A 23312-nucleotide genomic window follows, 5' to 3' on the forward strand; every position below is an offset into this window, starting at 1 on the left:
TTCTGGTGGTTAATTGGAGACAAAAGTCCCACTGACTTTCCTTCCCAGGTTGGCTTTGAATTGTGATCCTCAGATCTCAACCTCCTGAATAGCATGAGCCACCAGCACTCAGCTCTGAATGATTTTTTTTTCATTTACTGTCTTTAGGTAGTTATACAAAGGTGTTGTCACCCAACAAAGCAGTTTAAAATGCATCTTGGTCAACATCACTTCTTTAATATCCCACCTTCCCCTCCAAACCCCCTACTTCCAATCACTTTTCTTAATTTTATAGGATATGCATGGAATTATTGACGGCATTTCTCCCCTTTCTTCTCCTCATTTGCCTGTCCATCTCCCCTTGACGCCTCTTAACTCCTTTCCAGGACCCACTTCTTTGTGTTTATTTTGTTGAACATGGTGTTGCCTTTTTCCAAGGAATTACACTGAGTTCTCCCTTGAATCTACCTTTTTTCAGTGAATGCTTTTGTGTCCACTTACATACACCCAAAGTACTTATATATTTATAAACAAATTCTAGTTTCCACATGGGAGAAAACATGTAACCTTTGTACGTAATCGTCTCTCTGGGCCCGGCTTACTTTACAACAGAATTTTTTTCTCCAGGTCCCTACATTTCTTTGCAAATGATGCATTATCATTACTTTGAATGACTTTTTTTTGCCAAGAGAGAGTAGATTAGATTCCAGCTCTTTCTTTGTATCTTTTAGCAAAAGCCCAAGCAGGAAGAGTCCATCCCTTCATTGGTTTCTGAAGAAGAAAAAAACCCAACCAGAACAAGAGAAGCTGTCCAAAAGAAGGTGAAGAAAAGCAATGCAGGTTGGCATATTTTCCCCTTCACCCAGAAATGTGTGCTACAGGCTTCACTGCACAATGCAATATGCCCAGAGCTATGAATAAGTATTGGCCTGACTGTGGCCCTTCAGAGTCTGTAATTGAAGATAGGGGTAGTCCATGCAGTGTTCTCTATGTAACCTACCAAATGATCCCAATTAACATTTGCAAAGTCTTTATTTTTTTATTGTGAAAATACCATACAATTACATGGGCAAGATAATGAGTGCATTTCTTATCAAGCATTGTTGCCTCCTCCTTTGTTTCCCTTTCCCATCCCTTCCCATCCTTCCCCTCCCCCCAACTCCCCTGCCGAAGTTGTAAAGTTCGTTTTTCCACATAACGATTTGTATATCTCATTGTTGCAATGGGTCCACCTGTATCCCTATTTAAACGATTTGTTTTTTTTTTCCCTTCCCCTCCACAAATACCAACATCAAATACAGTGAAAGCAGGGGTTATACCGTGGGGGAGGGACATACAAGGCAACAAAGATATCATCTTATAAATATGTTAGAAACAATTGCATGAAAGCAAAAACATTTCAATACTAATCTTGGGGTTCATTTCACTTAACATCAACTTATCTGACCTTTTCTGCCTGTCTCAGGCATATACTAGTTACTGCAAATAAGGGAAACCATGGGACCTATGTTTCTTTGGGCCTGATTTACTTCACTTAATATAATTTTTTCCAAGTCTTTCCATTTCCTAACAAATGGGGCAATGTCATTCTTTCTGATGGAGGCATAGAATTCCATTGTGTATATATATACCACATTTTCTTGATCCATTCATCTACTGAGGGGCATCTGGGTAGAGGGTCACATCTATCACATCAAAATGAATTTCAAACTAGAGAGGTAGGGTTTTTTTGTAAATGTATTTAATCCTCTCTTGCATGCTGAGTTTATGAGCCCAGATACGAGAGTACAGCTAGTGATTTCTCATCAACATTTTTCGTCAACAACAGGACCAGACAGGAACAACAGTACTGACAAAAAAGATTTATTTCTGGTGGTACTGTGGTTGAACTCAGGGTTCCATAGTTGCTAGGCAAACCAACCACTTGAGCTCCATCTCTAGCCCTTTTTGCTCTAGTTATTTTTGAGGCAGAATTTCATATTTTCCACTGTTTGTCTGGACTGCAATATCCTATTGACACCACTGAAGAAGCTGAGATGACAGGCACATGCCACCACACCCAACTTTTTCTATTGAGATAGGAGTCTTATGAACATTTTTTCCCAGCAGGGTTAGCCTTGAAGTTTGATCCTCTTGCTCTCTGCTGCCAAGTAGCTAGAATTACAGGGGTGAGCCACGAGTACCTGGCAAAAATGCATATATTTTCAAGTCTTTCTAATATGTATATGTACATATATATTAAACCTTTCATTCTTTTTCTATTCCAGAAAAAAAAAGTTTTGTGAATGTCAAAAGAGTAAGAAAATCCCTCCTTGTGTTTGTGGGTGCATATATGGATTTTGGTTCCAGTTAATGATGAGTAGCAAGGAATATTTGATATTTTTGGGTTTTTTTTGGGGGGGGTCCGGTTGTGGGGCCTGAACTCTGGGCCTGGGTGCTGTCCCTCAGCTCTTCAGCTCAAGGCTAGTGCTCTACCACTTGAGCCACAGCACCACTTCCGGGTTTTTTCTTTTTTGCTTATGTGGTGCTGAGGAATCGAACCCAGGGCCTCGAGCATGCAAGGCAAGCGCTCTATCACTTCCCAGCCCAGGAATATTTGATATTTTTAAGCGAAATTCATGTCCCACAAATTAAGTTGAACAGTTATTTCAAGTTTTGTCACCAAGGATTTCACAGACTCAAAAATAGCATAGGATCAAAGACAGCAAAGACCTAAGCATATTTTTCCCATGAAAACAAAACCACAAAATTTTCTTGAAGAGGAAGATAGTATGGGATGGAAGGAAACAAGGAAAGCTAATTGAATAGTATTTTTAATTCACTTTTAATAGTTGTCCCTTTTATACATGGAGAAAAGAGCTGAATCAATACCCATGGGAAGCAGGTACTCTGATGTTTCACATGATAAACATAACTGGGAGCACAACCCCTTATTCTCAATGCTGTAGGTTACACATGCCACCAATAGATGGCGCTGAGCATTCAGTGGCTGCTGAGGGAAGAAAGGCAGAAAGGGGCTACTATACCTGGGGATCAAACTGAGTTCCTTAGAAAGTATACTACAGAAGAGAGAAGCAATCTGCATAGCTGCTACCTTAGAGGCTGTTGACAACTCCTGTTGACACCTTTCTTAAAAAAATAAAGGAGACAGACACATGATATGGAATTCCAAGTAGTTCAGATAAATATTAAATCGAAAATAGAAATAGTCGTCCGAAAGTAAGAATTTTCCTTCTGCCTGCCTCAGTCAGTTTCCTCAGAGATAATTGTTGTTGCACAAAGTTTTCTTTTTGATGCATCTCATACATAATAAGGGACCAGGCTATTGATAAAATGTTGATGATCCAATTCTGAAATCAGTTCCTAGAATTGAAATTCACCTTTTAGAATTTCCAGCTAGGTACCAGTAGCTCATGCCTGTAATACTAGCTATTTAGAAAAGTTGAAACCTGTAGGAACATTATTTAAAACTAGCTCAGGCTGGGGCTTGGAATGTGGACTTGCCTAGCATGCATGAAGCCCTGCTTTTGATTCCTCAGTACCACATAAGCAGAAAAAGCCAGAAGTAGTGCTGTGGCTCAAGTGGTAGAGTGCTAGCCTTGACCAAAAGAAGCTCAGAGACAGTGTCCAGGCCCTGAGTTCAAGCCCCAGGACTGGAAAAACAAAAACAAAAACAAGCTAACTCCCCTATGACCCAGCAATCCCACTTTTGGGCATTTACCCAAACAATCACAAACAAGGCTATACTAAAGCTACCACCACAACTATGTTTATTATAGAATTATTTACCATAGCTAAGGTACGGAACCAACCCAGATGCCCCTCAGTAGAATGGATCAAGAAAATGTGGTATATTTATACAATGGAATTCTCTGCCTCCATCAGAAACAATGACATCACCCCATTTGTTAGGAAATGGAAAGACTTGGAAAAAATTAACTGAAGTAAGCCAGGCCCAAAGAAACATAGGTCCCATTGTTTCCCTTATTTGCAATAACTAGTATAAGTCTAGGACAAGCAGAAAAACCCAAAAGCTATCTAAAAATGACCATATAAGATGATGTTAAGTTAAATGAGCCCCAAGATAGGGACACAAGTGGTTTTTTCTTTCTTGCTATTGTTTTTAACATCTTTAAAATGTACTATGTGATTTTTTTTCTCTTATATGTTCTTCCCCCATGGTATAACCCCTGTTTTCACTGTATTTGATGTCAGTGCCCTGCATCTTGTATATACATTTTTCTAATTTGGGGAGGGGAAGGGAAATAACAAAATGCTGGCTGAAATAAGGATACAAGTGGACCCATTGTAACAATGAGTTGTACAAGACACTATGTTGAAAACAAACTTTACAACTTCAGCAGGGGGGAGGGAGGAGTTGGGGAGATGGGGAGGGAAGGGATGGTAGAGGAAAAACAAAGGAGGAGGTAAAAATGCTCGATAGGAAATGTACTCATTAGCTTACTCATGTAACTATAACCACTCTGTACAGTATTTTTACAATAAAAAGCATATAAAAAAGCTAGCTCAGTCCATAAGAATCCACAAGACTTCTCCAGTTAACCAGCAAAATGATAGCTTGAAAGCATGGCTCAAGTGGGAGAGCACCAGCTGAACAAGCAAGTCGAGTACCCACAAACAAGCCTAAGAAACTCAATAAAGTTTCCTATTGCACAAAGCTGATAAACAGCTGCTTCTTCATAGTAAAATACATAGCAAATACATATCCACCGGGCCAGAGCAAAGTAATTCTATTTTAGGAAATCTAAAACTCAAAACACATGTCTTTCTCTTTCCCTTATTGCTCTTTGCTACAGGTCTCTCCACCAAGGATCAAAACAAAACTGATATGTGTGATCAGAAGACAACAGACCAGGCTCCAAATATTGTTGTTGCTGGGAACCAAGTCCACTCAATGTCAATAGCGGTTGGGAAAAGATGCCGAAGGAAACTAACACTGGAATATGGACTCCGAAGAGACAGACTGCCCAATCCACTGCATGATCTAGGCAATATAGCTGAGTTCTCGCCTTCCAATAAGAATGACAAGGAGTGCCTGTTATGGCTCCAGCCTTTGGAGAAGCAAGGCATGGAGGTGCGTTCCAATAAAGGGGATTTAGAAAAGGGAAATGCTAAAGCAAGTTTTGAAGCCAAAAGAGCATCTGAACCCCAACTTATATCTGGAGACCCTGAGTTCATGAGCGGTGATCTATCACAACACCATAAAGATGAAGCTGCTGGAGCCAAGAAGAAAGAAGTCAAGAGTTCCCTTTTGCCATTGGCAGAAAGGCTCCCTACAACCCAAGAAGAGAACATGCTATCAAGAGCAGCAGATGCTCAGTTGCTCATGAGCCCTTCAGATCAATCAGAAGAGCAAGATGCTTCCAGCTCAAACGCTCAATGCAAAATGGAGCAGGCCCAGAGTGTCCCAACTATCTGCAAAGAAAAGTCTTGTGGAAATGTTGTCCAGGTGTTCACAGGGAATGTTTCGGGTATGACAAGCCCTAGCCCAGAAGGAGACATTTCTACAGATAGGCTGCCTCCTAGAAGCCTTCCTCAGCCTTTGGAGGCCACGAGAGTTGAAAAAGACTCAACAACTCTGAAGAGTAATTCAGAGGAGAACAGTTCTGAGGAAAAGCAGACTCCTGACCACCATATCCAATCCTCGTGCAAACATAAAGGGGACCCAAAGGTCTTCTCCAAATCAGAAAATGCCAGTAAAGAATTGAGCAATCTCGAGAAGAAAGGAACTCCTGGCTATTCTTCCCAGTTCATGAGAAAGCCTCAAGATGAAGCCATCTCACATTTGAATACGATACCAGAGGGGGACAATAGTTTTGAGGGAGTGGTTCCTGGTCCGGCTTACCAGTCCCAGGGTAAGACTAGACAAGGCGCCTCAGAATCCAAAAGTGTTCGTGTGACTTCCATCTCCAAGGATCACCTGATTCCCAGACCTGCTTTCCACCTCTTACAAGATAAAGGCATCATCCTGGATTCAAATAGTTATGTGGAAAAGTATAACAGTGCTGATGATATGAGCAGCTCTGAGGAAGACCTGTCTCTCCAACAAGCTGATAGGACCTTGAAGAAGCCCAAAGAAGCAGATGCATCCTCAGTTTCGACGAAAATTCTTACAGAAGAGTGCAATGTGTCAGTCAAGCAGATTCCTCCCAGCCACCCAGCCCAGCCCATTACACAGAATACTATTCAGCAGAGAGGGCCTGTGGAGAAAATCCCTCCCAGCCATTCTTTCCAGTCAGATCTAGAGAAGGTTGCGGTGGAATGGAGCATTATCATGGAGAAGCCAATGGCTCATAAAGCGCCTCCCAAGCGTCCAAGGAAAAAACTTGAGCAAAGAATCTCAACTCCAGAAATTACAAGTCAGAGAGAAGTGGTCCCTGTTCCCATTTCACCTCCCATAGCCAAACCCATAGCCACGCAAGAAGTCTCTGCGCGTGTGCAGAGCACTATCATTGAGGGGAATGTTTCCATGGAGTCTCCCAAAGGGCCTCCCCAACCCTTGGCAAAACCATTAGTCAAGAAAGAAATCCCTCTGGGTGCAGAGGGCTGTAGAATTGAGAGGAGAGTTTCTATGGAGTCACTGCTTCCTAAATCTTCCTCGATGCATCCCTTCAACCAGCAACAAATGACTGTAACTTCTAGAAGCGTATCTGCAGAAGGCTGCATTGCGGTGGATCCGAGGCCTCCTGGGAATTCTTTCCAATCGTGGCTGAACTCTCCAATGGAACGACAACAAGTCTCTTTGTTTCCAGAAAGCAAGGCTGTTGAAAGGGGCGTTTCTACCGAGTCACTGCCTACTAAAATTCCTCCCAAACCCCCCAAAAAGCCTAAATTACATACAAGTATGATGATGAGTTCAGAGACTGTTGCAGCTGAGAAGGCCGTCTCTGGGGACCATTCCAAGTCCTCTTCCCAGATCTTGCCAAGTCCTGCAGGCCAGCAAATCTCCTCTGCACACAGCAACACTGCAGAAGAGCCCATTTTGACAAAGCCACTGCCAGCCAGATTCCCGCCTGAGTCTTCTGGGAGGCCTCACGTCCAATCACAGATGATCCAAGACACTGGGAGTACTTCTGCCCAGTGGACCAATCATATGGAGCTAAAGCCGGCTAATCATACTCTCCAAGCCCGGATAAACCGTAAATTCAAGCAACACATCTCTCTTTGTCCAGAGAATGCTGAGGAGGAGGGGAGCATTATGATGGAGATCACAGCCTCTAGACACCATTCCCGACCACGGTTGTTTTCTCCAATTCAGCAAGTGTCCGAAGGCCTAGAGAATACTGCTACTGAGCTGGAAAATTCAATGGGCTCCCCATCACCTCAAATGCCTGCTCATTCTGTGATGAGATTAGCCATCAATCCACCTGTCTCCTTGGGACCAGTGAGCAATTCTGCCCAATGCAGCAGTTTGGTGGAATCCAAGCCACTGAAACCTCCTTTACAGCCTGGGATGAATGCAGCATTCAAGCAACAGCTCTCTGCGTGTCTGGAGAACACTACCACCCAGAGAAGCATTTCTACAGAGTTGAGGCCTCGCCGGCATCATTCTCAGCCCCCAATGAGACCCAAGATTAAGCCAGACATGTCCTCAAGTTTGATGTCTGCAGAATGGAGCGGCCCTGTGAGACCTATGTCTACCAGATATGTTTACCAGTCATGGATGAGTCCTAAATTGGAGCATCAAGTCGCCCCTGATGCGGAGGCTCTTGTCAGGATGCACAGCCTTTCTAAGGAGCTAGGGTTTCCCAGACAGCATTCTCCATCTGTTGGGACACGGGATGCTCCCAAAGTCACGTCTGCTTTGGAGAATCTCGAGGAATTCCTTAATGGCAAGCCAGCCCCTCTCAAACATTCCCCTCCATTCTCTAGGAGGTCTAAAGTGAAGGAAATATCCTCCCGTCTGGAGAATAAGGTGGTGGAAGAAGACATCACTAGAAAAGTACAGGCTCACCGGGATCCTTCGCAGTCATTTGTGAAGTTTATGGCACAGCAGATCTTTTCAGACAGCCCTCCTGTGGAGGAGAAGGTGTACGTGGATCCTGTGGCTTCAAAGCATCGTTCCAAACCTTTACTGAAGCTGAAAGTTGAGCAGCAGGTCTTCTCAGATTGGGGAAATGTTGTCCCTGAGGGAAGCATTTCTTTCAAGAAGCCACATATGAAGCAGCAGCAACAGTCCTGGGCGAAGCCTGAAGAGCCACAAGTTTTCTCACATTTGGCCAGTTTTCCTGTGAAGAAGAACATGTCTAAAAAGCAGCTTCCCACCAGAAAGATTTCCAAGGTCACAGGGAAACCTGAGTACAGGCCAGATATCTCCATGTCTGTCAACTTTCCTGAAGAATGGAGGAGTGTTGATGAGCAGCTGCTGTCTCCCTACCCTTTCCAAGCCTGGAAAGTCTCTGAAATCTGGCCACCAACAGCATCAACCAGTTCTGGGAGTGTTTCTGGAGAGCAGAGCAATAGAGAGGAGCTCTTGCCTTCCAGGAATATTTTCAAGGCTTTTGGAAACACTGAATATTGGCAACAGGTTTCCACAGGTTTCAGGAGAGCAACTTTTGAGAATTCGGGCAACTGGTTCCTGCAAAAAAACGAACCTTTATTCAAGAAAACGAAGAAACACAGCCCAGGCTCTGAAGACCTCCTTAAGAACATCTTGATTCCCACTAACAAACCTGGGAAGTTCATTGTTGGTCCTGCCCAGACAATGCTCAATACTTTTGATGTTTACTCCAAGGAGGACGCTCTTCAAGGTGGCAATGAAAATCATGACAACCATTTATGCTTCCCCACCAATGAAATGGATGATGTTGAAAACATCTTTGGAATTCGACTGAGAAAAACCCATTCTTCATCAAAACTTAAGAGTGAGAGACAAGATCATGTCAGCCAACCTTCTTCACAGGCCCTGGGCCCGACTTCATCTTCTGCAGACAAAGAACCGAAAATAAGAAGGAATGTCTCTCCGAAGTGTCTCTACAACTCAGATTACCTCGAACCAATATTTAACTCTGCAGAGACACAACAGAGCAATGTCAAGTCTGAAGGCCTGGTTAAGAAGCAACCAGCATGCAAGATTGCAGGTGAGAGTTTTCTCTCTTCAGATGGGAAGTAGATGCCAAGTGGAGGGAAGAACTAGAAAGCAAAGCCCCGTTTGTGCTCCAAAGTCTAAACTAACCATGTCTACTGAACTGTTTTATTTTTGTTTTGCTTTGTTTTTTGTCAGTGGTGGGACTTGAATTCAGGACCTGGGCGCTGTCCCTGAGCTCTTTTGCTAAAGGGTAGCATTCTACCACTGAGCCACAGCTCCACTTCCAGTTTTTGAGTGGTTCATTAGAGATAAGAGTCTTACAGGGACTTTTCTGCCTGGGCTGGCTTTGAACCTCAACTCTCAGATCTCAGCCCCTTGAGTAGTTCGGATTACAGGCATGAGCCATGGTGCCTGGCTGCCTTGTGGATTTGGGAGCAGAGTTAGTGCATATTGTAGATGGACAGATTTGGAGATAGCTCGTTTTGAGTCTTCCTTTTCCCAAGAGTGCACAGGTCTGGCCATGTATCCACATTCCATAATGGACACTTGACCATCTTCACATTCCCTCTCTCCGTACCCTCCATACAACATACTTTGGGTGGAATCATACACTTTTTTCAAAAATATTTTGCATCGATCATGCCCCTCCTACAACAAGGTAGTCAATTCATTAGGAGCACTGTGTTCAGACTCATAGCTTGAAATTTAAACTTTTCTTCACTTCTTCTTTTCTTCACTACCTGAAATGTCCAAGTATCCAGCTCTGGTGGGGGGGGGTTTTCTGGTCAGAGGACTTGAACTTTGGGCCTGGGTGCTATCCCTTAGATTGTATTGCTCAAAGCTAATGCTCTAACACTTGAGACACATCTCCATTTCCAGCTTTTTGTAGTCAATTGGAGATGAAAGTCTCATGGACTTTTCTGCCCAGGCTGTCTTCAAACTGTGATCCTCAGATCTCAGCCTTCTGAGTAGTTGGGATTATAGGCCTGAGCCACCAGCACCTGGTAGTTAGTGGCTTTTTGAGCACTACTCTCTCCCAAAAATCTTTGTACCTTGGCTCTTGCCCACAATTGTCTAACCAATGCCTCTAACCACAACTATGATGCCACATCCTTATATTAAATTCCACAAGGTTTTCCTTGAAGTTGAAGGAATGAGAACAAAGACTGAGCTTCTCACCTCATAGGAACTTTCTCAGTCAACCTGACAACTATTATCCTGCTTTAATTTGGGGATTGGAAGAGGGGTGAATAGAAAAATGGAAGGGTCCAATAACAGGACAGGGACACTATGTCCATGTCTAAGTATAGCTTCTTAATTACCCGAGGGACTCTTTAGCCAGGTTGTAGGGAGGGAATAAACTAAGGGAGCCCTTCTCTACTTGAAAGCTATTCATTTTCATTTGGCAATTAATAAGGATCTATTTGGACATTACTGTGGACACACCCCAACCAGGCTCAAACCTTTGCCTGCCTTGCTTTGGTTATAATTCCTTTCATTCTTTTTAAGGAAAGCCTCCTGGTCAGCAGTCAGATCAGGCCACTCTAGAGCCAGATTGGATTACCATGGCAAAGCAGAAACAGAGGAATTTTCCATCCTGCATTCCCATGAAAGAGCTAAACATCAATAACACAGCTGAAAACAAGGCTGAGACCAATGAGCCTAAATCTGAGGTGAGAGCTGAAGACAAGGCTAAGCGCCTTGTATAAAAAGCCTAACTATATAGGGTGGAATGTGAGACATCCCAGAAAATACTCCACAAGGTTTGTAGAGCCACTGATTAAGCTTCCATGGAGAACTATGGCAGACATGCCACCCTTTGAGAGTATTAATCAAGGAAGGAGGACTTTTGGGGAGGGGGCGGGGAAGAACATATGTAATGCCCTATGCTTTTAGGTGCTTACTAAATTTATTGAGAAATCACATGAAGACTGAAATTTTCACTTTGAAAGTTTACTAGGTCTCAGACCAAAAAAGAAAAGAACAAAGAAATGACCAATCTTATAGGGGTTGGAGGCGACCAATCCTATAGGGGTTGGAGGTGTGACTCAGTTAGTAGAGTACTAGTCAATAAGCAAAAGTGTCAGGTAGCAAGTGAAAGTGGCAGGTAGTGAATTCAAGTCCTGGTCTTGAACCAAAAGAAAAAAAAGAAAAGAAAAGATCTACACTTTGACTTTACTTCTCACTTTAAAAGATCTCTTTCAGGGCTGGGAAGGTGGCTCAGTGGTAGAGCGCTTGCCTTGTATGCCTGAGGCCCTGGGTTTGATTCCTCAGCACCACATAAGCAAAAAGAAAAAAGCCGGAAGTGGTGCTGTGGCTCAAGTGGTAGAGCGCTAGCCTTGAGCTGAAGAGCTGAGGGACAGCGCCCATGCCCAGAGTTCAGGGCCCACTACCGGACCCAAAAAAAAAAAAAGATCTCTTTCACTGGTAGTATTTATCCAGGAAGAGAATCATACAAGGGTAAATTCCACTTTGAGAGACGATTTTTTGGCAGTATTAGGATTTGATCTCAGGACCTTGTACTTCCTAGGCAGGTGCTGTACCATTTGAGCCATAGCCATGCTCCTTAAGATCCACTTTAGTTAAAGCTTTTTTGTCAGTTGTAAGGCTTGAACTCAGGGCCTGGGCACTGTCCCTGAGCCTCTTTGTGCTTAAGACTAGCACTCTACCACTTGAGCAACAGCACCACTTCCTAGTTAAAGATTTTAGTCTGGGGAACTCATCCTAGTGTAAACAAACTCATTAATTTAGACTAGTTGTAGAAAGGTTAATCTGAAAAGCCTAAACCATAAAAAATTTAAAGAACTACAGTTACATCATTTCCTAATACTAGAAGCACTTCTAGTCATGTGTCAGCAACTTTTGCAAAGAAATAACCATAGGAAATGCACTCCTGTGGATCGATCAGATTTGTTTATAAGTGCTTACTGTTAAGTGCTGACAACATGCAAAGAAAAAGGTTGTTTTGGGGGCTGGGAAGGTGACTCAGTGGTAGAGTGCTTGCCTTGTGTGCATGAGGCCCTGGGTTCGATTCCTCAGCACCACATAAGCAAAAAGAAAAAAGCCAGAAGTGGCGCTGTGGCTCAAGTAGTAGAGCGCTAGCCTTGAGCTGAAGAGCTGAGGGACAGCGCCCAGGCCCAGAGTTCAGGCCCCACGACCGGACCCCTCTCCCCCCCCCCCCCCCAAAAAAAAAAAAGAAAAAGTTTGTTTTCAAGTTAACTTATTCTCCTTATTCTATTTACATGATTTATATAATTAGACAATCTTTTCTTCCAAGTGTGGAAGGTGTTAAGTCCCCTCAGGTTTTATTAATATGAGTTTCTCATGAAGGGACTTGGTGCCCTTTCTTCTCCTTACCTATAGATCATCTATTTGCTTTCTTTTCATTATTAAGTTCATAATACCCAAGACAGGATTTGCATGATGTTGTAACTGTAACTTTTTTCTGTTTATCTCAGGACTTACAAGTCTTCTGCTTTTTGTTTTTTTTCCCCTAAAGGATCCTAGCTCTACCAATGAACTCCAACTTAAAAAGATTCTCACTTCTAGTATCCATAGACATGAGATGGGACCATTGAAGCCTGCCAAATCAGGTAAGAGCATCTATGCTGACCCTGGAAGAATATTGAGGCCCTTGTCATTAAAGTTGTTAGTACATCTTTTATTCCCTATATAAACTCCATGATTTTCTCAGGACTCTTCCATGAGAAGATATACATAAGACTTGCTTTAGAAAAAAAAAAAAATCTAAGCCGGGGACTGGTGGCTCATGTCTGTAATCCTAGCTACTCAGGAAACTAAGATCCAAGGATCATGGTTCAAAGCTAGATCAGGCAGGAAAGTCTGTGAAACTCTTCTCTCCAATTAACCATCAGAAAACCAGCACTGTGACTCAAAGTGTTGGAGCACTAGCCTTGAGCAAAATGTCTCAGAGCCAGCTCCCAGGCCCTGCGTTCAAGCCCACAACTGACAAAAAAAAAAAAAACCCTCTAATTATTATGACTAATATGTATCCAGTGTGGAACTTTCAGGGAGTCCTCTAGTCTTTCTCCTCATGGAAGAAGCTGTCAAGGCACAAAACTGTGGTCATTAAAACATTTTTGTGGCGCTGTCAGATGGGACTAGCAAGTGAATTTGCAGCTTAGAGCAAAGCAGAGGTTTCCCCACCTGCTCTATCCCCAATGAAACTCTTGAAAATAGAGTCTCAGTGGTATGGAATCACTTTTAATCATTTAAAACAATCATTTTCTGTGTACAGTTTAACATATTACAATAATATAGAGTAAGTGAAAAATAAAATAGCATCCCCCAGCTTGCTGCCTAGCTACTCAGGAGAACTGAGATCTGAAGGTTGGGGTTTGAAGTCAGCCTGGGCAGGAAAGTTCATAAGACTCTTATCTCCAATTAATTACCAAAAAGCCAGAAGTGGAGCTGTGACTTGAGTGGTAGAGAGTTGGCCTTGAGCAAAAAAACCCAGTGACAGTGCCCAGGCTCTGAACTCAAGCCCCAGGACCAACATTAAAAAATACCCCCACCCCCAAAGTGTTAAAGAAGTAAAAAAGCAAAAAAAAAAAAAAAAAAAAAACCAAACTTGTTTTATTTCCTCTAAATTCTTAGCAAAAAGGCTAAGGGACAGTGCCCAGGCCCTCACTTCAAGCCCCAGGACTGCACAGAAAAACAAGTACAGGGCAATTGAATAATAGCCACCACAAGATTGACAGAGCTTTAGGGATTACTTCTCAAGCCTCCCCCCTTGTCTAGGTTTCTGTGGTTATAGCCATGTTTACTTTATTCCTGTGATATGGCACTCAAGGCATTGCCAACGCATTGACATTCAGAAACCTGACATCAAAGGAAGTGGAAGTAGAAAGACCTCAGAGAAGAGTGATCAGAGGGAACCTGAAAAAAATTGAAACATGTGATTTCATCCAATAAATGTACCCCCATTATCTCTGGACCTTCCTCATGCTTACTGTGTTATTTGCTGTGATTCCAGTTGCATTTGAAGATGAGTACACATCCACAAAGAAAGAAGCCAAACGATCTTTAAGCCTTCCAGCCAGGCTCCACTGGCCAGATGAACCTGTGGAGCCGAATGATGGAAACGAGCCTGTGTGGTTTTCCTTGGCCAAGAAGAAAGCCAGAGCATGGAGCCACATGGCAGAAGTCATAACTAAATAACTTCAGGCTGTCACATTAATAGTTTAAATGATAACTGCCAATAACTATAGCAATTCTATGTAGTGATTTATTTACAATGGCTATTTCTTATTAAGCAAAAGAATCTTAGAAATGGAAATCATTTAAAATGTTTTTATTTGCATCATAGTTATACAAGGGAGTTTCGTTGTGTGATTTTCAAGCATACTTACTATGTACCCTAACCTACTCACCACCTTTATCTCTCTCCCTCATCCCCCTCTTCCTTTTTAATCTTATTTCAGTAGGTTTCTCTGTTGTTTTTACACATGCCTTGTTTTACTTTACTGTGATTCTTGTAGTGTATACTATCATTTGAATGAACTAAATGCCACTAATGCCTAGCTTTCAGTGCCACTAATGCCTAGCTTTCAGTAGTCACTGCTAGCATTAAGACACACCCCCTCCCCCAGCACTTCCTCCCTAAAAATCTATGGAGAAAATGCTTGTGCTGTTGTGGAATTGTGAAATCTTTCAAACTTTGGACAATGTGCCTCACAAGGAAGAAAGCAAAAAAGATTTTGTTGAACTAAAAGATTGTTATTTCCCTCAACCAAATGATGTAATTCCAATGGAAATATTTAGATGATTTGGCCCACAAATTGACTTGTAGGGGTTTTTTTTTTTTGGGGGGGGGTCCGGTCATGGGCCTAAACTCTGGGCCTGGGCGCTGTCCCTCAGCTCTTCAGCTCAAGGCTAGCACTCTACCAGTTGAGCCACAATGCCACTTCCGGCTTTTTTTTTCTGCTTATGTGGTGCTGAGGAATCGAACCCAGGGCCTCAGGCAAGACAAGCACTCTACCACTGAGCCACCTTCCCAGCCCCAGGCTTGTAGGGGTTTTTAATGAGCGTAGCTAAATGTTGAATTATTTGTTTGCTACTCCAAGCTTTGCAAATGACTCTAAAAGAGATGATGAAAGTGACCAAAGTGACCTCCATAGCCAATCCCCTTATCAATCCACTATTTATTAAAACACATTCCACATACTTCTGGGGCTTCTCAATAGTTCTCATTGGGGTGAAAGATAATTTCCCTACCTAGCAGACCATTTCTTCCTATTATTCTACTCGTCTGGACAATTAGTCCATTAGCATTTGGTCTTTTGTCCCAGCGCTACTGTGAACCTCTCTAATTGCCCAGAAATATAAATGTACCTCCAACTCATAAAAGTTTGTCTGAATTCAATGTTCTGCAGATTTCCTGCCAGGCGCCAGTGGCTCACACCTGTAATCCTAGCAACTCAGAAGGCTGAGATCTCGGGGTCGCGGTTCGAAGCCAGACCGGGTAGGAAAGTCCATGCCACGCTTGTGTGCAATGAACCGACAACAAGAAGAAAAAAAGTCGCGCTTTGTTTGCTTGGCCTCCTCTTTGCTGCACTCGTTTGGGCTCAACTTGGCTTTGTTTGGCTTGTCTGAGCTCGGTTCTCCCACCTTTGCTTGGCTAAACTTGGTAATCCACTCACTCCTTTGATGTTAGTGGCATTCAACTGCTCTCGGCTGGGCTCGGCTGGGCTCGGCCGGGCTCGGGTAAGCTCGGATGAGCTAGTCCAGGTTCGGCAGGGCTCGGGTAGGATCGGCAAATTGGAGTTCTACTTACTCAGTTGGGCTCGACAGGATGGAGTTCGACTACCTTTGGCTTGGTTTGGCTTGCTTGGGATTGGCTCAGCTTTCGGCATCCGGTTACTTTCGGCTGTGCTCTGCTCGGCTGCACTTGGTTCTTTGGCTAGGCTCGGTAAGACTGCATTCGGCTGGGCTCAGCCGCCTTCAGTTACGCTCAGTGTGCCTGTGTTGTGTTTCGCTGCGCTCCACTACCTTCCGGCTGGGATGGGCTCTAGCTAGGCTCCGCTGGACTTGGCTGCGCTCGACGAGCTCGGCTGGAATCGGCAAGGCTGGGCTCGATTAGGGTGGGCTGGGCTGAGGTCTTTGGCTAGGTTTGACTAGGCTCGAATCAACTTGGTTTGATCTGGTCTGTCCTAGTTTGGGTTCGCCTCTTTCGGCTGGGCTAGGCAGGGGTGTGCTCGGCTGTATTGAGCTGGACTCAATTGAGTTCGGCTGCTTTTGTCTGGACTTTGGTGAGCTCGGCTCGGCTCTTGCTTTTGGCTGGGCTTGGCTGAACGGACTTACTGGGACGGGCTTCGTTTTCTTGTGCTGCCTTCAGCTGGGCACGGTTAGGCTCCCCTGCATTCTGCTCCGCTGGGCCGCAGCGCCTGCTGTGATCGGTTCTGACCGCCAGGAGGCGCTGCCGCATGCCTTAGCTTTCCGACTGCACCTGGGAGGGCAGGTTTTAAGCTCAGGGCTTGGGGCCCTAGCGGGAAAGGCAATGCTTCCCGCACCGCACAGCACATGGCCCTGTAGCTCTGCGCGACCAGCAATGGAAGCCCCAGCCCAGCGCGGGAGACTCCTCTCTGCACCCCCAGCCCCAAGCGGGTTTTGCTCCTATAGGAAAACTGGCAGACTTTGCCCCAGGCCTTCTAGCGGGGAGAGGTGCTTTGCAGCCTGGTGTGTGTCCCCTTCCCCACTGTAGGACCCCAAGGTGGCCGTCAGTGGGGATACACGTGTATCTTCGCTGCTGTGATAGGACATCCCCGAGCCTTTGCCCTCACCCCCAAAATGAGGTATTCGGTGGTCCACATTTCAGGCTTGGGCCGAGCTAGAGCAGTGCTGGTTCTGATCTGGGCCGAGAGGGCCAAGCCATGAGCAACCCGAGTACAGTTTCTCGCGTGGAGTTCAGGCTTTGGGTATGCACAGTAATTAGTTGTGCAACTATCACCACAGGCCAGATTTAGAACACCTGATCACGCTCCAAAGTTTCTTGAACCGTGTTTGGAGCGAATTTCCCTTCCTCTTCTAACCAACCACTTTGATGCTGTCTGTCTCTAGGTGATTTTTCTAGTCATTTTATATGAATAAAGTTTGTACAATATATTCCTTTGTGACTGACTTCTATCTTTTAGCATTATGTTTTCCAGGTTCATTCGTTTGTAGCATTATCAAGTCTCTATTTCTCCTTTTTTTTTTTTGGATGAATAGTATTTCATTACCTGGACACACCACATACTGTTCTTCTATTTACCAGTTTATGGACATTTGAATTATTTCAAGTTTTTGGTGGCTACAAATAGTATGATTGTGATCATTTCTATCAAAACTTTTCGGCAAGCCTATGTTTTCTCTAGGGGGTATATCTACAAATGGAATTGCTGAGGCATATGGTAAGTGAGGGTTTAACCCCCTTTTTTTGTGCCAGTCCTGGGGCTTGAACTCAGGGTCTGGGTGTTGACCCTGAGCTTCCCTACCATTCTACCACTTGTGCCACAACTCCACTTCTGAATTTTTGGGGTGGTCAATTGAACATAAGAGTCTCCTAGACTTTCCTTCTCAGGCTGACTTTAAACCATGATCCTCACATCTCAGCTTCCTGAGTAGCTAGGATCACAATTCTTTTTAGAACTTCCAGACTGCCAAAATGTGTGCACTATTGTGTGTTCCCATTGGTGAATGAGTGAGGATTCCAGTTGCTCATCCTCAGCCACACTTTTTTTTGTCTTCTTGATTGGTCTTATTGCCTCTTGATTTGCCTAGGCAGAGTGTTTTGATTAAATTTGGTTTACCTAGTTTTGCACACCTTTTACATAGTTTAAAACCTAGGAGTTGAAATAATAATAATAATGAATAATTCATGGTCCTTCTTTGCAAAGAGCTCTGGGACACAAGGAAACAGAGTCAAGAGTGTGAAGAGCCTGGATGGAGCTGATCAGGGTAGGCTGTGGGGTGCAGAGATGAGACAGCCCAGCATACAGTGAGGAAATGGAGACACGAGGGAAGAGGTGACACTGTTCAGAAAAAAATGTACTCATTACCTGACTTATGTAACTGTAACCCCTTATATATCACCTTTACAATAATAATAAAAGAAGCTTTTGTACAAGGGGTCTTCATATGTCTTTGGTTTTCTTTCGTGTGTGTGTGTGTGTGTGTGTGTGTGTGTGTGTGTGTGTGTGTTTGTAGTGGGTCTAAGTGATAGTGCAGCAACCCTGAGTAGAAAATGCTAAGGAATAGTGTGCAGACCCTGAGTTCAAACTCCAGTAGTGCCCCCCCCCACCTGCAGGAATGATGCACTGGCGCCTGCAACAAGGTGTTAAATTAATGACAGATTTGAACCCCCTTTATGTCCAGAGTATGTAAATTAAAAAAAAAAGCAGATAGTTGATTGCTCCGGACTTGGGGATGGGAAATGAAGAATGACCTGTTTCTTAGTGGATATAGGATTTGGGAGTGAGGAAAATGGTTTGAAATTAGAAATAGCAGTTGTACAAAATTATGAATGTCCTAATCACTGAAATATTTACTTTAACATGGTTCATTCTCTTGTAAATTTCAATGAAAAAAATAATGCTAGTATGTTAGAATATTATATGTGCTCCTACAGAGTATAAAGAAATGTGCTAACAAGAGAGCACCCAAGTACAAAATTGAGACTGTCTAGTGTCAAGCTCCTGTGCGTTCACCCTTCGTGATCTTCTAGTCTGGTCAAATATGACATCACGTATATCCCCTTACACAGTATAGACATTAAGCCCATTCTCTCTCTTTCCTTGTTTCATTTTGTCTTAAAATATTTCAGAGCAACCAGGAATAGTGATATACCCCACTTCAGATGCTGAGGCAGGAAGATCTAGAGGTTGAGGCCAGCCTGGGCTATATAATAAGATGAGAGAAAAAGCGGGGATGGGAGGGAGAGGGAGAAAGGAGCGAGACACTTCAAAAGAAGAGATTTGCATCAGGATTATTTAAATATCAGGCATTTTGTAAAAGCTCACTTTTAATTTTTACCAAACATGTGAAATACATCCATAATTGCTAAACAAAAAGGCAGAAAACATTGGATATTACAACACTGTTTTAGTAAAAGATAGATCTTCACCTCTCGCCTTACAAAATATTTTAAATTTGACGTTTTAATTATTCTGAATGTAATAAAAGTTTGAATTGATGAAAAGTGATCCCTTTTATACAAAGCTAGAGGTAAAACAGAGATCTGAACGTTCTCGTAAGAAAGCTGCCTGTATTTCAGTGAACGCATTTAAACAAACTAATTTTTAACTTGAGTAATTGCTTTAAAATGTATCTATAAGAGCTATACAGAAAAGCCAACTATTATTTGATATTACACTTAACAAATATATTTTGGCATAAAGTAAGGGTTGATGTTGGTTTCTGAAAAGTAAATATTGGAATCTTCTTTGTCCATTCTTAACTGTAGATAAATAAGAGAAAATTGACCGCTATTAGAACACTTAACCTGTAGAAAAATCTAAGAAAATAATTGTCCCTTTTGCATGGCTGCTGCATTTGGATTATATCTCAGTAAGTACAGAGCATGCTTCCCTCTTAAAATTCAAACCCTTGTATGTAAGGATACATATACAACCAGTGGCTATAATCATGTCTTCCTCTTTGTGGACACCAGAAGTGCTTGAGACGTGTGTGTGTGTGTGTGTGTGTGTGTGTGTGTGTGTGTGTGTGTGTGTGTGTGTGTGTGTGTTTTACTTGGGAGACCATTCTGCCATTTAAATAAATATCTCCAGCTCTATAAGCTTGTGCTGGTTCAAAAGATATTCTCCTACCCTCTCAGAGCCTTGATTTTTGTAGCTACCATATGAGAAAGACTTACAAAATACACAGCTATGAAAATGCAAGAAGGGAAAAATGTTGATCATTTACATATATATGGATTACACTTTAAGAAGTACAAATCCAATGGTAAACAATCACATGGTGACTTTCTTTTCTTTTGACTGACATAAAATATAAATATCTACAACTAAATGAGCAAAGCACTAATGATGAAATATGGGTCACTCTGACATTCCTGTTTTGCTCTTTGTTAGTGGTAACACCCTAAAATGCATTGTCTCTTAGTACAGGAAACTGTATTTCTGTCACCACATAATTGAAGGCCACATAGTGACTTGCCCTACCATTTTTATTGCTCGTTCTGGGAACTATTGCACACACTCATATTAGTCTCCATTACTAACTCTTAGACCTGGGCTGGGAAGGTGGCTCAGTGGTAGAGTGCTTGCCTTGCGTGCATGAGGCCCTGGATTTGATTCCTCAGCACCACATAAGCAAAAAGAAAAGCCGGAAGTGGTGCTGTGGCTCAAGTGGTAGAGCACTAGCCTTGAGCTGAAGAGCTGAGGGACAGTGCCCAGGCCCAGAGTTCAGGCCCCACAACCGGACCCCCCCCCCCCAAAAAAATAAAATAAAAACTAAGTCTTAGACCTTTGCCACTTGTTAGTAGTCTTATAGCAGTGACAAAAGCCCTCAGAAGAATAGCCCAGCAGCCATGACGTATATTTGAGAACACATTGCATTTTATATTACTTGGTATAGGAGTCTTCTAGTCACATTCCAAGAAGATTAAGTTGAATTTTAACCTAATTTTAAGTATTTTTTCTTAACTTACTAAAAACAATAAAGCTCTAAGTAAGCAGGAAATGCAAGAATGTTGAGTTTAAACTACAATCACTTTTACCTAGATTTTTCTGGAGCTGTAACATGTTGGTTCCACATTAGTTACTTTAGTTTTCCTCCTTTGTGTCTTCCTCTGCTCCTTCCTTATCCTCCTCTTCAATGTCCTCTTTGTCCTCACTATGGTTATCACCCTGCTCTTGAGTTATTTCTTTAGGGAAGAATAATATAGACTTTGAGAGCAGGCACTCATAGGAGGATGGAAATTAGCTTTTAAAGAGAGTTAAACACAGTTTTGTTGCTGATAAGTACCATTCGGTGGCACTCATTCTTTGTTTCCCCTTTCCCAATAAATTTCCCACCCAGTGCTGGTAATTACCTGTCTTTTGAGGAAAGGATCCAAGGCACTGGGTCTGTTTGCATTCTCCATGTTTTGGGCAGAACTTGGCTGGGAAAATATTTGTTTGCTTCAAAGACACATTCTATGGTGAAGCAGATCTTTTCCTCAATCCCTTGACTATTCATTCCCTTTTCACCCAGTGCTGAATCTTGAAATTGTTATTAAAAAGCCATGAACACAAAATGAGGTACATCATTTGCTTCCCCCCCTCCTTCACGCACCCCTTCCATTTTTTCTCCCACATTTCCTTCCGGGCACCTATTTCCCATTGTGTCCTCATAAATTACATCAATAATCTCAGCTCTTATAAACAGGAGTTGATAGAGGACAAAGCTATAAAGACCTTATACAATTGGGCTTCTATCCTGATAGTGGTCCTTAAGTTGGGGCAGGGCCTCACGTATAACTTCCTCACCCTTCCCACCCACTGCTTATCCCAGTTTTCCCACCTCCCCTGTCCAGCAGTGTCTGACCTTTGGCCTCTGCACACTGTTTCTTACCACTGGAGAGAGTGACATACTCCACGCTGTCCTTTGCTGGCTCCTCTACCACTTTGTCTGCAATCCCCACTGTCATCTCTTCTACCTTCTCGTCAGCCTCCTGTTCTGTGATCACCACCGGCACTTCCTCCAATGGCTCATCAGAATGCAAGGCTGCTGCCATTTCCTCTCTTGGTTCCTCCAGCGCCAGGATTGAGGATGCTCGAGACAAACCAGGACCTGGGCCCTCGCCTTCACCCTCTAGGGATGCAGCCATTACCCTGGGCCGCTGGGGTACGGAGAGTGCCAGCAACTCGCCAGAGCCATCGGGGGCAGGAGGGCGGGGTCGCACTATTACGTGGTGGTCAGACCGGATAAGGATATGGTCGTTGTAGTGGAGACGATGTAGGAGAGTGTGGACCAAGTCCAGAAACATGAACCGGAAGCCAACCATGGGGAATTGGCGGGCATCCACTATAAGGCCATGGCTTATATTCTGGTCCCCCCCCTCCTCCTCAGCGGGCCCGATGTCAGAATCCTCATCGTTATTACTGCCCTCCAAGTTTTGGGCGAGGACTACGGCCTGCTCACTACGTTCCTCCTCCTCGGGGCCTCCCTCTGCCTCTATGGCCTCCACCTCCCCAGGCCCAGGGACTTCAGCTTCCCCAGCCACCGGTGCCACATCGCACTCTTGTGGGCCGGAGCCACCGCCCATCCCCTCACCCTCTTGAGCCATTTGGGCCCAGTCTCCAGTGGAGCTCACCCGGCCCTCTTGGCCTTCATCGGTAGGATCTCCATTTCTGGTGGCAGACATGACACCAGTTGGTATCCCAACAGCGTTGCTATTGGAATTAGGTATTGCAGACAACGCAACAATGATGGCCACCAAGCTGGTTGCCACGTAAGGAGGCCGTTGACGTAAGGAGGCCCGTTGACGTAAGGAGGCCCGTACACGAGGAGTCTGAGGGGAGGGGAGGGCCTTTGGAACAGCCAACTGCTGAAGGGACAACTCTGCCTCTAGTGATGCCCTATAGAAAGAGCAGGGGCTCCATCGCTGGATTGACCAACCAAACATTGCCTTAGAAGACAAAACGGTGTGTGTGTGGGATTCTATGTGGTGATAGGGGCGGGGGAGGGAGGTAGAGTGTAAAAGCATCAACAAAGGCTGCACACCTACTTTATGAGTTCTAATCTGTAACCTGATTTGCTGAAAAGTGAAGATTGACACTCTCTATATCCAATGAGGGCTTTTAGACTACTCAGTGCTACATACCTTTCTTTGAAGCTTTAGTACGTGTTGTTACTTTGCCTGTTAGCTTCATGCACATCCTGACTGTTTGCTTTTATCATTTTATAATAAAAGTATATTGTATAACTATATTGAGGCAAGCCAGGCACTGGTGGTACACGCCTATACTACTCAGGAGATTGAGATCTGAGCATTGCAGTTCAAAGCGGGTACACAGAGGAAAGTCCGTGAGATTCTTAATGCCAGTTAACCACCCAAAAGACCAAAAGCAAAGTTGTGCCTCAAGTAGTAGAGCACTAGCCTTGAGCAAAAAAGCCCCAGGACCTGAGTTCAATCCCCAGAACCAGCACATACTACACACACACACACACACACACACACACACACACACACACACACAAAATGTGGAGACAACCTAAACTGGAGGACTTCTTCTCTAAAGGGTAAAGAGGAAACATTTTAGACTTTATAGGATCCAGAGAA

General features: G+C 43.7%; 2 protein-coding genes across 2 annotated transcripts in view; one reads left to right on the forward strand and one right to left on the reverse strand.

Moving 5' to 3' along the window:
* Positions 1-14209, forward strand: part of Kiaa1210 (KIAA1210 ortholog) — a 39244-nt gene extending 25035 nt beyond the window's left edge. Inside the window, exons 8-13 of the mRNA XM_042702508.1 lie at positions 711-819; positions 4797-5780; positions 5967-9080; positions 10538-10701; positions 12528-12621; positions 14025-14209. Coding sequence (XP_042558442.1) covers positions 711-819; positions 4797-5780; positions 5967-9080; positions 10538-10701; positions 12528-12621; positions 14025-14209 — 4650 coding nt within the window. The remainder of the gene's footprint in view (positions 1-710; positions 820-4796; positions 5781-5966; positions 9081-10537; positions 10702-12527; positions 12622-14024) is intronic.
* A 6602-nt stretch (positions 14210-20811) lies between these two features.
* Positions 20812-22655, reverse strand: LOC122128227 (cancer/testis antigen 47A-like). The gene is made up of 2 exons (XM_042702509.1): positions 21575-22655; positions 20812-20912 (listed from the first exon to the last, which is right to left on the reverse strand). The coding sequence occupies exons 1-2, from the start codon at positions 22653-22655 to the stop codon at positions 20812-20814; spliced, it is 1182 nt and encodes a 393-aa protein (XP_042558443.1).
* Between the last annotated feature and the right edge of the window lie 657 nt (positions 22656-23312).

Source organism: Dipodomys spectabilis, unplaced genomic scaffold (assembly GCF_019054845.1).
Source record: "Dipodomys spectabilis isolate Male_0828 unplaced genomic scaffold, ASM1905484v1 ptg000325l, whole genome shotgun sequence".
In the NCBI taxonomy this organism is placed as follows: Eukaryota; Metazoa; Chordata; class Mammalia; order Rodentia; family Heteromyidae; genus Dipodomys; species Dipodomys spectabilis.